This window comes from Malania oleifera, chromosome 8, assembly GCF_029873635.1.
Source record: "Malania oleifera isolate guangnan ecotype guangnan chromosome 8, ASM2987363v1, whole genome shotgun sequence".
NCBI lineage: Eukaryota > Viridiplantae > Streptophyta > Magnoliopsida > Santalales > Ximeniaceae > Malania > Malania oleifera.
Genome location: NC_080424.1, coordinates 65,790,511 through 65,806,476, shown reverse-complemented (window position 1 = coordinate 65,806,476; position 15,966 = coordinate 65,790,511). Strand labels below are relative to the sequence as shown.

General features: G+C 36.1%; 2 protein-coding genes across 2 annotated transcripts; one reads left to right on the top strand and one right to left on the bottom strand.

Moving 5' to 3' along the window:
• The first annotated feature begins 9,303 nt into the window (after positions 1–9,303).
• On the top strand, positions 9,304–11,125 carry LOC131161682 (uncharacterized). Its single transcript, XM_058117610.1, has one exon. It carries the CDS (start codon positions 9,575–9,577, stop codon positions 10,961–10,963), a length of 1,389 nt encoding a protein of 462 aa, XP_057973593.1. The 5' UTR covers positions 9,304–9,574; the 3' UTR covers positions 10,964–11,125.
• Positions 11,126–12,264: 1,139 nt separating this feature from the next.
• On the bottom strand, positions 12,265–15,743 carry LOC131162712 (glycine-rich domain-containing protein 2-like). Its single transcript, XM_058119316.1, has 5 exons — positions 15,586–15,743; positions 14,371–14,488; positions 14,033–14,287; positions 13,177–13,620; positions 12,265–12,882 (listed from the first exon to the last, which is right to left on the bottom strand). The coding sequence occupies exons 1-5, from the start codon at positions 15,741–15,743 to the stop codon at positions 12,265–12,267; spliced, it is 1,593 nt and encodes a 530-aa protein (XP_057975299.1).
• Between the last annotated feature and the right edge of the window lie 223 nt (positions 15,744–15,966).

Sequence of the window (15,966 nt, the reverse complement as noted above, 5' to 3'; positions counted from 1 at the left end):
CAACCGAGGTGATTTAAAACATGAATGGGTCGGTTGGCTAGGCCTAATTAAAAACTTAAGTTTGACCCTATTTTTGATCATAAATGATTAAAACTTTTTGTATAATTTTAGTTGTTAAGAGAAGGTTTTTCTTTTATTGTGTTGGGTGCCCTAAGGTCAATCTATGGTCATTCTGAGCATTTAATCATATCATAGATGATATGCATTATTACAGACCAAATAATAAAAATTAAATGCATTTACAATTCAAAACATGTCTTATTCTTCTTTTTTGATCTTCTCTTCATGGATTATGCCAGTTGATGTGAGCTTCAAGTCCTTCTGGCTTCCATTTACCTTTCTCTTATGTGTGTGCTAAAATGTGAACCTGCTCAAGAATTTTAAAACACACATAAGATATGAATGTTTTGTCAGCATCAAAACAGGGATCATGCATTATAATCAAATGCATGGAAATGAATGAAGTAAAAGGTTTGACACTAACATTTTTAAAGAAAAACCTTTTGTAGATAAAATGAAAGCCCCCATTAGTTTGAATCACACTTCCAAAGCCCCTTACAAAGGACAAGTGTAAAGACCCGAAAAATTAAAATGATTAAAAATAATAATAATAAATAAATAAAATAACAAATAAATAAAAAAAAGGAATGACGTGGGAAAAAGAAAAGAAAATTAAATTAAAAAAAATTAAATTTAAAGAAATTAAATTAAATTAAGATAAATTAAATAATTAAATAACTAGTTGTTAAATTAAATATTATTGTATTGGATTTATAAAAAAAATAATTAAAATAAGATATATATATATATATATATATATATAAAAGTTAAAGTAATATATATATATATGATAAGTATAAGTTTAATATATATATAAAGTTACTGACAGAATGAGATAAGAAGAGAAGAAGAAAGAAGAAGAAGAAAGAAAGAAGGAAGAAGAAGAAGCTGTCAGGCGCAGACACCCCCCCTCTGTTCTGTTCTGCGTGCAGCGCCATCTACTCCTCCGTCTCCGCCTCTCTCATTCTCTCAATTATTCGGCGAGTTTGTGACAGATCGGAAAACGGAAGGTGCCATTGGAATCTTGGTTTTGCTGCCGACATTTCTACTAGAGCAGATTTTTCATGGGAACGGCTTAGGCACTGCTCTTGGGGAAAGGTAATTTTTTCCCATTTTCTCAATTTCGCCGTTAATATGTGGCTAAATCGATGAACGGACACCATCACGGAGTCCTAGTCATCATCATCGTCATTTTGGCCTATATAATTTTTCAATTGGGGTTTTCTAGGCCCTACTCCAAAGCGAGAGTGGGATTTGGGAAATTTGGAAATTTGGCTAAATTTAAGGGTATATTTATTTATTTAGGAATTATGACCCTAGGAAATATTTAAATAATACTTTATTCAAGAATAATTTATTAGAATTAGGAATTTAATTTCAGGGTCCGGGTGAGCGCCGCAGGTATTTTTCGGAGTCCCTGTTGGCGTAGTTCAAGAAACTAGGTAAGGGAGAAAATATATATTAAATCATAATTTTTATGAATTAAATGAAAAAAATAAATTGTGTTATATGTATGTGTATATGTTTCTATATGGGTAAAATGCCAGCCATTTAAATTATATTTTTTCAAGTTTAGGGTTGTTTATTAGATACGTATATGTGAAAATGAACTGATGAAAGTGGAAAAATATTTTCAGAGTATTTATGTAAGAAATGAATGATATTTTTAATATATAAATATTAAATGTTGGTTGGCTTATTTTACAGGAATTGTATGAATTTTATTGTTAAATTGTGTGGCATGAGTAAATGTAAATTTTGTGTAAATATATGTTAAATGTATGAGATGCAGGTTAAGTAAGTAAAGCAATGAAAATAAAATATGATATGGATAATGTTGCCTATGTTTGTTAAATGCAACGATGTAAATATAAGACAGCTGAAAGACAGCCATGTTAGTAGATCTAGCACACTTTTGTGTAGACTAACTGATGACAGCTAAAAGGAGTTGTGTTAGCAGATCTAGCACGTTTCTACATAGACTAATTGATGATGGCTAAAGACCAGCTGTAGTACGAAGTAATGAAATGAAATATTATGCAATGAAATGACGATGAAATGGTAATGAAATGAAATGACCAAGGTAAATGATACAAATGGGAAAGAGTCACTTAAAGTAAAACGAAATGCAAAGTTAAGTTATGAATAGGAATGAATGTGCATGAATGTATAATGACATAAAAGAATGATGTATTATGATATTAGAAGTATATATGTACGTAGAACATGTTACGTTTGGGCGAGGCGTACCTTTAGCCTGAGCGCTTGCTGAGTAAGGCGAGTGCACTAGTAACTACAGATGTGGCAGTAGCCGCATAACGTATTAGGGCAGAGGGAACCTACTTGTATGGGCAGGTAGATTTCCCTATCCTTAGGGCCTTTGCCGGTAAAATTTTGTATGAACTGTATGAGTACAAGATCAATTTAACACTTGAGGGCTTGCTGAGTAAGGTGAGTGCCCTGATATGCTTAAATTGTGACCTTCGGGTTACTAAATGGGCGGGTAATCATCCCTATCCTCGGGTAATCTTGCGGGTTAAATATTTGCATGTGTTTGATTAGGATCAGAGAATGATTTCGGAAATTATGTTAAGGATTTTCAAATGTTAAATATTATGATATATATAAACTCATGTTGGCCACACACTGTTTTAATATATGATTTCTTCCCTTACTGAGATGTGTCTCACCCGAATATAAATTTATCTTTTTTTTTCAGGATTTCATCGAGATCGAGCTTAGAGAGCTCGAGGTTCTATAACATTATTGGGAAATAGTAAAAGGAAATGGTATATTTCTATGTTAATTATGAGATGCAAATATTTATGTTTTACGTCCTTATATTTTAAATCTGTGGAGAAAAGAAAGTTGTGAACATACTGAAATGTTTTGGAGACATGTATATAATTGAATACTGATGGATGATTAATTTATTATGGTTGGTAGTTAGAATTAGTAAACTCTGGTATTATGTTATATGGAGATTATGATCATGTTTTCCGCCGTGTATGTTATGGAATATGATTTATGAGGATATGATTAGGTACAACACACTAGACCCGGGTTTAAGGGTTCGGGGCGTTACAACAAGGATTATGGAATCTCTTCTTATTGACTTTTTGAGTCAGATCCCTGTTTTGATGCTGATAAAACATTAGTTTTTTATGTGTGTTTTTAAGTGCTTGAACAAATTTACTATTCAACAAACACATAAGGCAAAAGAGAAATGGAAGCCAGAAGACTTAAAACTTACTTCAACAGTGCATTCCATGGAGAGAAGAGCAATGAAGAAGAAGACATTTAAATTTAATTTGAAAATGCATTTAATTTTTCTTTTATACTTGGTCTGTAATAATGCATGCATCTTCATGATATGTTTGAATGCTCAGATGACCATAGGACACCTAACACTTCACAGAAAGCCTTTTTCTTAACAACTAAAATCATACAAAAATGATTAAATTGGTTAGGGTCAAAATCGGTGGTCGACCAAAGTTGGATTTTTGGGCAAAATATTAATTTTTCAATGCCCTCGGTTGACCGACTTATTCGAGCTTTAATTAGCTTAGTCGACCAAACCTGCGCGGAGTCAACCATTGACTTGGCTCAGTCGACCGATGCTCTTTTGAATGTATCTTCCTTGGTCGACCGACGCACGTATCTATGCTTTCCAATGACCATGGCTAACTGACTTCTTTAGTTCAAAAACATCGATGGTCAATCGAACCTATTAAACAGCCGATCTTTCTTACCCCTAGGTTGACCAAACCCACGAAGAGTTGCAGATCCCCTCTTAGTCGGTCGACCGGCCTTCCCATTGGTCAATCGAGTTGTTTAAAATTCAAAATCATTGTGAGAGCTTGGCCAACCGAACCTGTGCTCGATCAGCCAAGCTTGCCTAATACGGTCGACCGAACCTTGCCTCGGTCAACCGAACCTCTTGGGAGACAAGTTGGGCTTAACTTGTAATTGAGTTGGGATTTACCTTGCCCTGTAAGGAGAGGTTGTAACGGTTTCTGCTCCGTTCGTTTAAGTGAGCAGGGATAGTGTAATTCTTGGGGGGTATGCCCAAGACGGGGACGTAAGCTGGTTTGGCTAAATCTCGATAACAAATATCCTCTCTCTCTCTCTCTCTCTCTCTCTCTCTCTCTCTCTCTCTCTCTCTCATATTTAATTATTGCACTTAAATTTTCATATGTGTATGCTTGCTTGTGCACTGTTATAACTATTTGCATGCACACATTTAATTTAAATGAGGTATGCTGCACTCTTGTATGTCTGCACTGATAGCTTAATTATTCTACATACACATTTTTAATATTGAATGAGATATGAACTGTGGTGAATCGGTGCATAATTTAAATTAGCCAAAAAGTTTTAAATATCCAATTCATCCCCCTCTTGGGATCACAACATTTCCATCACTTCTTTCTCCCCTTTAATAGAAAACCCTCTTGAACCCACAGATTGATCTCAAAACCTTCACTTTAGCCCCCATTTGGACGTGCCCTAAAATCTCTCATAGGAGGTCCTTTTATAGACCTTCAATGGAAGAGTGGAAAAACCATTTTTGAATTTGAATTTCAAAAATTTAAAAATATTCAAAATTTGAAAGTAACTTCCAATAACTGCTAGTAACTACCAACCATTAATTATCATGACCGATAATTGACGTATGATATCAATTGGACACGTGATTGGCCCGAAATCTATAGCGAATTGTGTGAGAACAAGTCAAAAATTCAAATTTCAAGTGGGCCAATCAACCACCTTGAGGGACCGGTCAACTGCCTATAAGATGGTGCCAACACAAGGAAAAGGAGGGAGGGCCAGTCAAACGCCCTAAAAGGCTAATCAACCACTCAGTGCATTTTTATTTTTATTTTTTATGCCTTTCTCTTTATTTTTTTTCTTGATTTTTTGGCATCTTTATTTGGTAAAAAAAATGACTATCAACACCATCAAGACAAGTTTGAAGATAGGAAAGGAGGGAAGAATAGTGACCTTCAAAAGATTGTTTTCGACTCATAGACCATCTGTTCGCTACTGCTTTCATCAGGTGGCCCTAAACAATGTGAGGAGAAGCATATTGATGTATGCCTATACTTACAACAAGAGTTCAAGGAAGACAACGAGAATTTTGCGAGTCTGATTATTTATTAGTTAATCAATTGATTGAGGAACATGGAATAGATGAAGATTGAAATATCAAAAAAGAAAAAAAGTGATAAATAGGTTATACGTAGTGTTTTTTAAATTTCAAATCACATTTCAAAAAAAAAAATATGAAAGAGGAAAATAAAAAATAGGTGTTGCTTTTTAATTTTTAACTTGCATTTTTTAATACATTAATGAAAAAAGAATAAATGATTTAAAAAAAATAACTCATTTTTTTTATATGAAATTATTAGACAAAAAATTTTAAAATAAATATATTATATATATTTTAATGGGCATCCACCTAATTGGCGGCTTCAGTCTTATTGTCTATTCACTTATTTACGCACAAGTCATCCGAACCCAATCTGTTTCAATCTCAACCAATAAATAACTCAACCCAAATCCGACCTACTAATCTATCTAGCCAACCCTACTGCACATGTTACCTTGTATCAACATAAACTTTTTACTATCATTTCTGCCTTGCAATCTCATCCTTTTTGCACCCTCCCTATATTCACTTAAGTACTCCTTCATTGGCTTGTTTTCAAAATTGTCTAAATTATTATACTATTTTACAAAGTAAAAATTAAACTTCAAATTCCTAAAACTTAACCAACTAAATTTTACTTTACTTTCTAACTCAGTTTAGGTCAGGAATTTTGTTTGATAGAAACGGAGGAAAAAGTAAGAAGAAGAACATTTTATTTTCTCTGTATAAAAAATAATAAAAAGTATATATTTATTCTAATATGATTTAAACTATTAAAAATCAAATCACAATGATGTGCAAAATTAACTTATTTTTTTATTTCCTTAATATTTTATTTTCTTTCGTAAAATACTTGATAATCAACTATGAAAAAATGTATTATTCCATGTCGCCTTTTATTTTTCTAATACTTTTCAAATTTTAAATGAAACCCTAATACTGTAGTTGGAAGCATGAATTATAAGACTTAAATTTAAATTTAGATAGAATATAGTAAAAAAATTTATAACTAATTTTAATCCAAATACACATAAATCCAGTTTTGATGAGAATATTGTTGAATAAGGACTTGAACTAGGCTATTACCTTGATATTACTTAAACTTTAGAATTGCAGTGCAATATGATTAAATTTTAGGGACCTATCATGCAATAAATTAATTAATTATAGAGTGACCCACTGAAATGAATCATACTACTTGTTTAGAATAATTGTTAACCGACATTTAATTACAACAGCACATGTTCCCAGTGGACCCTCACTGCACTCAAGAAAATGAGAAAGGAAGGATATTCCCCATTCTCTTTTTCTGTCGTTGAATGAGAATAAGACAAGCGCCTTGTTTGGTTATTACAGTCTAATACTTATTAGATTGATGTTTGGCTGATGAATGATATAAAGACAATGCAATGATTATTGTGAATAGATATTAAATAATTTCAAAAAATATAAACTCTTTTTTTGGGATTTTTAAAATTTAACAAACTTCTCATAATAAAAAGACACAAACCTTCCTTGAGATTTTGAAAATTTTACTAATATCTTTTACCATTTAGTTTTGGACAAAAGATATTAACCTACCATGAGGTTCAGTGTTTTTCTTTTTTTGAGATTTCAAAATTGTCACAAAGCTCCATTAAGGCTTGAGAAAAAGGACACCAACTTGAGATTTCAAAAATTTTGTAGACTTTTCTTTAACTTTGACAAAAAAGACACAAATCTTTCTTTATATTCGGTAAAAGGACAAGCACATAAAGGGAGTATGATTGTCTAAAAATCAAAATGTTCGGCAAGATTTGTAAATTTTTGAAATTTCTAGGGAGACGCACATTTTTTTTTTTATTGTTATTAAATATCAAAGGGAGATTTATAGGATTTTTTTAAAACCTTAAATGAGATTTATGTCTTTTTGGCAAACCTCGAAGGAGGTTCGTAGGATTTTCTAAACCCTATGTGAGGTCCATGTCTTTTTGTTAAACATCAAAAGAAGTCAATATCTTTTACCATTTATTCTTTGGACATGTATACCGCTTTTACTATGCTTGTATTTTTGTTAAATGCAAGAAGAGACCTGCATTTTCCTCAAATGTCAAAAGAGGTTTGTGAGATGTTTGAAGTCTTAGTGTCGATCTATCTCTTTTCGCCAAACTTCGAGGGAAGTTAGTGCGTTGCCCTTATTTTTAAATAAGTCATTCCATAATAGTTGAAATGATATTGTTTTTTGTCGGTTTCCATCTAGGCTAACATTATTTATTTTTTGAACTCAAATAATCTATCTATTTTTTTTTTTTTTAAAAGAGGCTCGTTAAACCTAAGCAAAGAAAAACTTATATTCCAACATTTTATATACATTAATCATTTTAGATACGTGCACATAATTAATTTTATAAAATCGTCACACACCTAGTAGACTAATTTTATGGCCACTAAGGGGATTGAATATATTTTTATTTCATTATTTATATATTTTTTTAAAAAAATACATTGAGTGAGTTATATGTTAAAATTAAGAAGTATAAACATTAATTAATTAGAGTAGCATAGCAATTAAGCCTCCGATATATAAAAATTAATGAAAGTTTTGTATTGAATATATTATTATGTTTTATATTTATGTATGATAAATAAAATTTGTACTATTTAATCTATTTCCAAAAACACAAAATGTCCATATAAGGGACATTCTATGTACATTTTTTAAAATAAAATCAATTTAAAATGTTAAAAATATATTTTAAAAATAATAATTGAAAACTAGCCAAGTTGGTTAAATTTTTTTTTTTATTGTTTCAACTAATTTTGATTATATTTTAATTAAATTATAGTGTGATGTTTAATTGAACTAGGAGCAAAGTACAAAAACGAGCTGTAATTGATTGAGATGACATAATGGAAGCAAAATAAAATGATAAATAACTATTGTATGCCCACTAGTGATATTTCAATTTACAATAAATAATGTTTTACATATTAAATTATTATTATAAAAAAATAGAAGATGTTTATAAATATTACTAGCAGGTAATGCGTTGGGAGTCAAATTTTGCTTATTTGCCTTTATTTTCTACCCACGTCAAAAAATTAAGAAAAAAAATTCCAACTCACGACACCAAAAGAAACTTACAACACATCCTAAAAATCAACTATACACCGTGGCATCATGTGACACACCTCATAACTCAATTTCTATATACACATACATAGATTTCTAGTTTTAAAAACAAAAGACACCTTAATTTAAACATGCTCTATCATGAAGGAAAAATTGTCTAAGGAAAATGCTTTAGGTCATGAGATTCACCTTCTTGGGAGTTTCAAGTTAAAGATAATCTTATAGTACACATGCCACTAAAATGATCTACTATGTCAAGTTAAAGATTATACTACCATACCGCCCCATTCTAACCCTAATAAAAACACTCATACTATATGTCTCAAATCTATGATGATATGGACAGAGCACCCATGAGTGTAAGCCTATGAGACCTGCCCCACTGGTGTCATGTTATATAGTTTTGTTTCATCTTAGGCTTGTAATGTCGAACATTTTCCTAATAAAAAAAATATCAGATAATGTGATGTAATATATAACTTAATTTTCATATAAGTATATAAAAATATTTTTTAATTTTTTAAAATAAAAACCCCTAAATTCACTCGTCAAAATTAGAAATTATGAGGATGGGTTACGAGCCCACGACATCATAAGTACACCATTAATTCATCACGGTTGATGCATCCCATACCGCCCATAGGGGATCAACATTGGGCCCAATACAGGTGCGAAACGTGGAATAGGATCCCAGCCGCAACGGCAGGCCCAGCGCAAGTGGTCCGATAAACCGGATGCGCCGTCATCCACGGCAAGACACGTCATCCCAGATATTTCTACTTTGTTCACATTTATTTATTTATTTATTATTATAATATAATTATAATAATTAATAATTTTACGGACTGAAATCGCTCTCCAGCATTATCTCCTTACTTTGTTCCTTTCTTTCCTTTTTTTTTTTTTTTATTTAATTTTAAAATTAAGGAAATTATTTAATTTAATATTTAAAATGGAAAAAAACCCCTTTACTTCTCCGTCTCACTCTGCCCATTATCTTCTTCTTCTTCTTCTTCTTCCCCATTCATACAATCTAATCAGTGACGCCGGCCCCACCTTCCGCATTTATAAGCTCGCTCTTTCTCTCTCTCAGTCCTCCGCCACCCTCTCTCTCTCGCCCGTCCCTGTCGCCGCTTCTCCAGGTGCTCTGACACCCCTTCCATGGAAGAACAATCCAAGCCCTAACCAAATCCAGACCTAAAACCCCAAAACCCAGTGGAGTTCCCCGGCGGCCGGCAATTAATTAAACGATGGAGAATTACTCCTTCTCGTCCTATCCGGATTCCCACGACTCCTCCCCGCGCTCAAGAGAAATGGACTGCGAAAACCCTTCCTGGGATGAGCTTCCTTCCAACTTCAAAGTCAAGTTCATGTGCAGCTACGGCGGCAAGATTCATCCCAGGCCTCACGACAACCAACTCGCCTACGTTGGCGGCGACACCAAGATCCTCGCCGTCGATCGCTCTATTCGGCTTTCTGATTTCATTTCTAAGCTCTCCTCCCTCTACGGCGCCGACGTCTGCTTCAAGTATCAGCTTCCGGGCGAGGATCTTGACGCACTGATCTCCGTAACCAACGATGAGGATCTCGAGCACATGATGCTCGAGTACGACCGCATGTACCGTGCCTCCGCCAAGCCTGCAAGGCTCAGGCTTTTCCTCTTCCACCTGAACCCTCCCGCTCCGACGAGCTTCGGATCCGGCGACCCTAAATCGGAGCGGCAGTGGTTCGTCGACGCGCTCAATTCCGTTCAGATGCAGTCACTGGAAACATCTTCGCCGCCTGCCGCAGCGGCGACGGGAAATCCGGACTTTCTGTTTGGGTTGGATAAAGGCCTCGCTCCGGACCCGGCGACGAAGCTGCAGGATCCAGCGCCGGCGCCGGCAGTGGTAGTGCCAGACGTGTTTCCGAAAGGAATACCGGTTGGGTTGGATCCCGTACATGAAGATCGGCACGTGATCGGGGATCCTGTGGTATCTTCGGCGGAGATCCAGAGGCAGATCCAGGAATTACAGAGGTTGCAGATTAGCCATGAACAAGCTTTGCTCCAGAGAAAATGCGACGAGAACAATCCTAGAGCCTATCCCGGCGAGTACTACCCTCAGAAAGTTCCAGAGAAACATGCCCCACCGGCACCGGCTCCATCGGCCGTGCCGGTCTCAGTTGCCCCTGGAGCTTACTGGCGAGAAAGGCACATGACAACCGGCGGCTACCCGGTGTCAGGCGCAACCGGAGCCGATCAACCAGTTTACATCATCCCCACGCCGGGCGGCGTGTACCAAACGCCGGCGATCCGAACGGTTACCAGCCAGGTCGGTCAGGCGTACTACGGCGTGCAGCGGGTGGTGCCGGAGATTTACCGTGAGCAGCCCGTGTACAATGCGGCGCCACCGCATCAGCAGGCAAAGGTTGGGGCTTATGCAGAAGCCATCGGAACGGTGCGACCGTCGGGGGTGGCTGACGCTGGGTATGCGCAGGTTACTTACGACGGATCGGGGAGGCAGGTGTACTATACTGCGCCGGGAGCTGTAATGCCGCCGTACCAGGCGGTGGCGCCCGTGGATGGGCGACAGACAGGCGCGGTGGGTCATCCAGAGGGTAAGATTGTGGCGAAGGCACCACAAGCTTCTTCGATGTGATTTCTTTTTCTTTTATTTATTTTTTTCTTTTTTCTTTTTGCCGTGTTTTGAATTTTCAGTAAAATAAAGGGAAAGTATAAATTGATAAGGTGGGGTTTGGCAGTGTACATTTTACGGTATCGATTGTAAATTTGATGATTTCTTATTTCTGTGTTAGCAGTATTTGCAGTTGTCATAGTCTTCAAAAAGCATTTTAAATTATCAACCAAGCATATCAAGGATGAAATTTAATAATTTATTGTTTTGTACTTCCAAATAAATAAATGTATCGAGATCCTCTTTCTAGTTCCTCTGCCTGTTTTGAGTTTTGCTCATCCTTCAATGGAGTCGCTGCCTATGTGGTGTTCATGCTCACTTTTGTGGTTAAAATAAATATAAATTCATGAATTACATCAAGGAGAGAGAGTATAATTCATTGCTCAAGTGGTAGCGTGGTCAAAAGCCAATTTTATTCTATTGTTTCTCTTGAATTAATTTGATACTTTCAGCAGACAAGAACGCCCAGCAGGTGTCTGTCCACTGGCTTGAAATTTTGGACCCAAGTATCTAGAAAAATAAGAATAACAAATGTAAAATCTGACTTTACTCTTTTTAGTTTTAAAAATTCCAAAGTGCCCAAGCTCAAATATGAATTGGGCAACTTGGACAAAAGTTTGGTCTCTTCAAAGTTCAAAGCCACGTGCTGTTCATTCCTCCTCAGTTTTCTACCCACTTGTGCACTGGCAGATCACCAGAATGCTTCAATTGTTGTTTATTCAATTAAATTACTTTTTCTCCATGCCTTTCACCACCCTAAATACCAACCCAACTCCGCCTAGTTGATGCTTCTTAGAAGCTTGCTTTTTTATTCCCCCCATTATATTCTGAGTGGGGGAGACTAAAGCCCATCATCCTGTGTCTGCCACTGGTGGATCTAGTGCGTGGAGTCTGCTGCCAAATGTCTTGGATGTTTCTGCATCATACAGTTCAACTTGTTCAAGAATAGTGATGATGTAGGAAAGGAAATCGAATTCCAGTTGTAACGTTGGGATTTATCCTCCAATAATGGTAAGACTCATTTCAATGGAAAAATCATGATGCCCGCGAATGAATCAAAGTAGCTAATATCTCATCTAAACCACGAGACAACTTTTAAGATCATTAGATATCATTACTGCAGAAGTATAAGCTAAATACAGTAATACTAGTACCAAGTATGATATGAGGGTTTTACATTGTGAAATTTCGCTCAGCAGTTTAGTTATTTGATTCATGGAGCAGCTTGCTTAGTCTTAATACACATGCTTAAAACCAAATCACTATTACAGAACTTGTTGAAGTCCATATTCAGGTGAATCACTAGCTGAGTTATTGTGACAAGCTCCGCCTCCACAGCCACCACCGCAGCTGCCTGAGCCACCGCAACTGCCGCCTCCACAGCCACCACCACAGCTGCCTCCACCACATCCTCCACTCTTCACTGTATGGTGACTTCCGCAGCCACTACCACATTTACCACCCCCACAACCACCACTCTTCACTACATTTGGCGCCACGACTGGAGCAGACAAGGACAAAGCAATGTGCAGCCCAACAGGCTTGGAACTCTGGATTCCAGAGCAGGGCATCAAGTCAAACCATTTCTCTACCAAGTGCTTAGAAATTACTGGGGTCACTATGTCATGCAGGGAGATCACTGTAGACCCCATAAGGGCCATGGGTGGATTGGGAGGTGAATGAGAAGATATAAGTTCAACCAGAAGCTCTCCGTCTGGTTCGCACTCGAAAGCAGCAACCTGTTTCTCCCCTGACTCTGAAAAGATGCTTAATCTTCTGCATGAATTGAAGAGCAAGTCTGGTTGTTTCTTTCTGCAGGAGACAAAGAGGCTGCCCTTATGCCCAGTAGGTAAGTTTCTCACCCCCACAATCTCCAGCATCACCTGAAATGGATTTATAGGTAGAAACATTAAAAAATACACCTATGTATGCTTATACACAATCTTGGATTTCCCTTTTCTGCCAAAAATGATCCTCACTACATGTTTGGTACCCAGAAATGGAGTGGAATCTGACTGGATATAATCAAATTTATTACTTGATTTCTTCACATTCTCAATTCAAAATTTTGTTAACTGACCAAAAGCGCCATCAATTGGATACCATTACTATCAAAAGACACCTTTTGAGAAAAAAAACAGGTGAGGATGAAAAATCAAAATTAAGGTGGATGTTACCTCCATAGGCTGCTGAATCACATTGTGGTACTCAATTGGTGGAACTTCCTTCTTCCTCACTGTATCTAATGGGCACAAACTGCTTGTAAGAGGGGATGGAGCAATGCCTCTATACGTTGTTCCTGCTTTCTGGTACCTCGAACCATATGTATCTTCCCACTGCTTGGTGGTGCTGGAAAACCCAACATCTAGTTTCTTTCCCTTGCTTCTATCAGAATCTGTGTCATCATGTTCTAATACCTTTCCAAGTATTGCCACTGTATCTTTGGAGTAAGAAGCAGGATGCAGTTGATGAGAATGCCAGATAAGGTCAATGTCATAAGTTGGAACACAGAAACAATTAATTGACTTCTCCCGGTTTCTCTTAATCAGGTGCAGGAACCCCTTATATCTAGCCAAGGCTTCTTCAAGAAAGACATCATTATTCATATGTGGTCTGGATACCTGCGACAGATATGTTGACACGTGAAAAAAAGAAAGACTTAGAAAAGGTCTTGAATTCCCAATGAATAAGCAGATAAATAAAGTCGACAAAATGGAAGAAACCATTCCATTGTGTTCAAATGGAATTTGAATCATAATCCAGCAATTCAAAAGGTGGTTGTGACAAAAATGCTATATTCATAGTTGGAAAACAAAAACGAATTCATCTGGTGAATCCTAAAATGACCTTCTTCAAACCAGAAAATGAAAAAAAAAATAAAATAAAATGAAAAAAATGAACCCATTCAACAAAACAATGAGATGAAAAACACACAAGGTATATGAGAAATGCACTTATTGAATGTCCAATGGCCCACATGAATTATACTATTTTGTTGAATGAATATTGCATGCCTAAGAAATTTCTTATTACCTGGAAAAAGAAAGAACTTTGCCGTTTGACAGCTGAAACTAAATCATACTCGGTGCATTTTGAAGTCCGCAACATGTTCTCAGCCATGTCCTTCAATGTGTGGCTGCTCAGTTCAAGCTCATATGGTTCATATGGGTACATCTTGTTCCATATTGCCTCAGTTTGCCTCTTAGATTTCCCCTGAACTGAGGAAACAACATTCCAGTTGTCAAGTAGCCTACCATAGAGTTCCTCACAGTCGGCCTTGTAACGAACCTGAAAAACAGATGAATTCAGTTCAGCAATCCCATCATTTAACAGATGTGGGAAAATATTGTGTTTCTCATTGAGAAGCCTACCGGGTTGAGCCTATGACAATGCCAAATCCATTCACAGTCAAGGGGCACAACCAAAGGGAACTCTGAAATCTGAGACTCCCCATTTTTAGCAAGCAGGGGAAGCCAACAACTCTTGTACCTGAATTTGGCATATTGCAAATTTGCAAGTCATATTTCAATTGCTTGTCAAGTCCTAAAATAAGTCATTTAGTATTAAAGGATCTCTCAGCTCATTAGTGTTTGTTATACAAAGATTCCGACAATTGCTACCAGTTATCTAAATGACAGAACAGTTTGAACACAAGTACCTTAATACACGTTTTTTGGCCGATTACCCAAGTAGGAGGAACATAAGAAGGAAGAGGGAGTGGAACTGGAATCTAAATTTTTTTTTTCCTTCTTTTGATTGGTAGGATGGAAAATAGAGAAAGTAAGAGAAGTGGAAGGAAAACGACTTTTTCTCCTTCTTTCCAAATCAGTGCATCCAACATTGGGAGAAAATTAATCGAAAGAAGTTTTCCTCTCAATTGAGTGATTACAACTTTCTGCCCTCCATTTCATGATTCAACCAAACAACAGATACTAGAGTAGCCCTAAGTCCTTCAATTGTACGTTCTCCTTTCTTTCTCTTTCCCTTCCTTCCAACCGAACACAACCCAAAGGATCTATTACACTACTTCTTTGCATGAATGACTTTGTATGGAAATCCCACCGATTGATATTCCGTGAAGACTCGTTTGGAACTTGAAAAATGAGGAGGAAAAGGAAAGGAAAATATAGAAGAGTACACTTTGTTATCAAGGAAAATAAAAAAAATAAAAAAACAAAAACTATGCTAAATCAATGAATATAATTTTAATTTTAAGCATTCTTAATATTTAATTTTTCTTAATTTTTAATTATATTAGAATAAATTTTTAATTTGAATATTACTTTGTACAACACTAAAATATAATGAAAAATAATTTTCTCGTATATTTTCCTTTCCTTTCTCTCCTATTAAAATCTTTGATCCAAATGGACCAAAAATGAAGTAGAAATCACACAGCACAACACAAAAAACTATACAAAATTAAATCTTGAAGTATGGGTCGACTATTAATTTATGATAATCAAGGTTTTTATGCTACGGAGATAATTAAGCACTGTTGCACTAAAAATTAAACGCCATGCATGTCAAATAGATTAGCCAAATAGCAATTATATGTGCCAAAAATAATAAAGAGTAGTGAATGCCTATAAATAGCCCTGTCTAAAGCAGGGCCATAAGAGAGATAATGGTTTCTGTCGACAGTTGCAAGGAACTGTAGCTGCTGTTTGGCAGCAGACACCAAATCTTTGCTAATCACCATCTTCTGTGCTTCTGCCCATTCTAGTTCTTGCTCCTTTTCCATCACGCCCCCAAAAATGAGAAGCTTCAGCCAATTCAACAAATTGGAATTCAAAGCTCTACAATGGGCCAACAGTCACAGAACTTACTCATATATATATATATATATATAATACAAAATATCTTTTGGGATTAATGGGCATCCAAACCAAGGGCATGTTTGGTACTAGTGTTTGAGGTTGTGGGCTTTTGCCATGTTTGTACTTTATTAGTTTTTTGCAAACTGT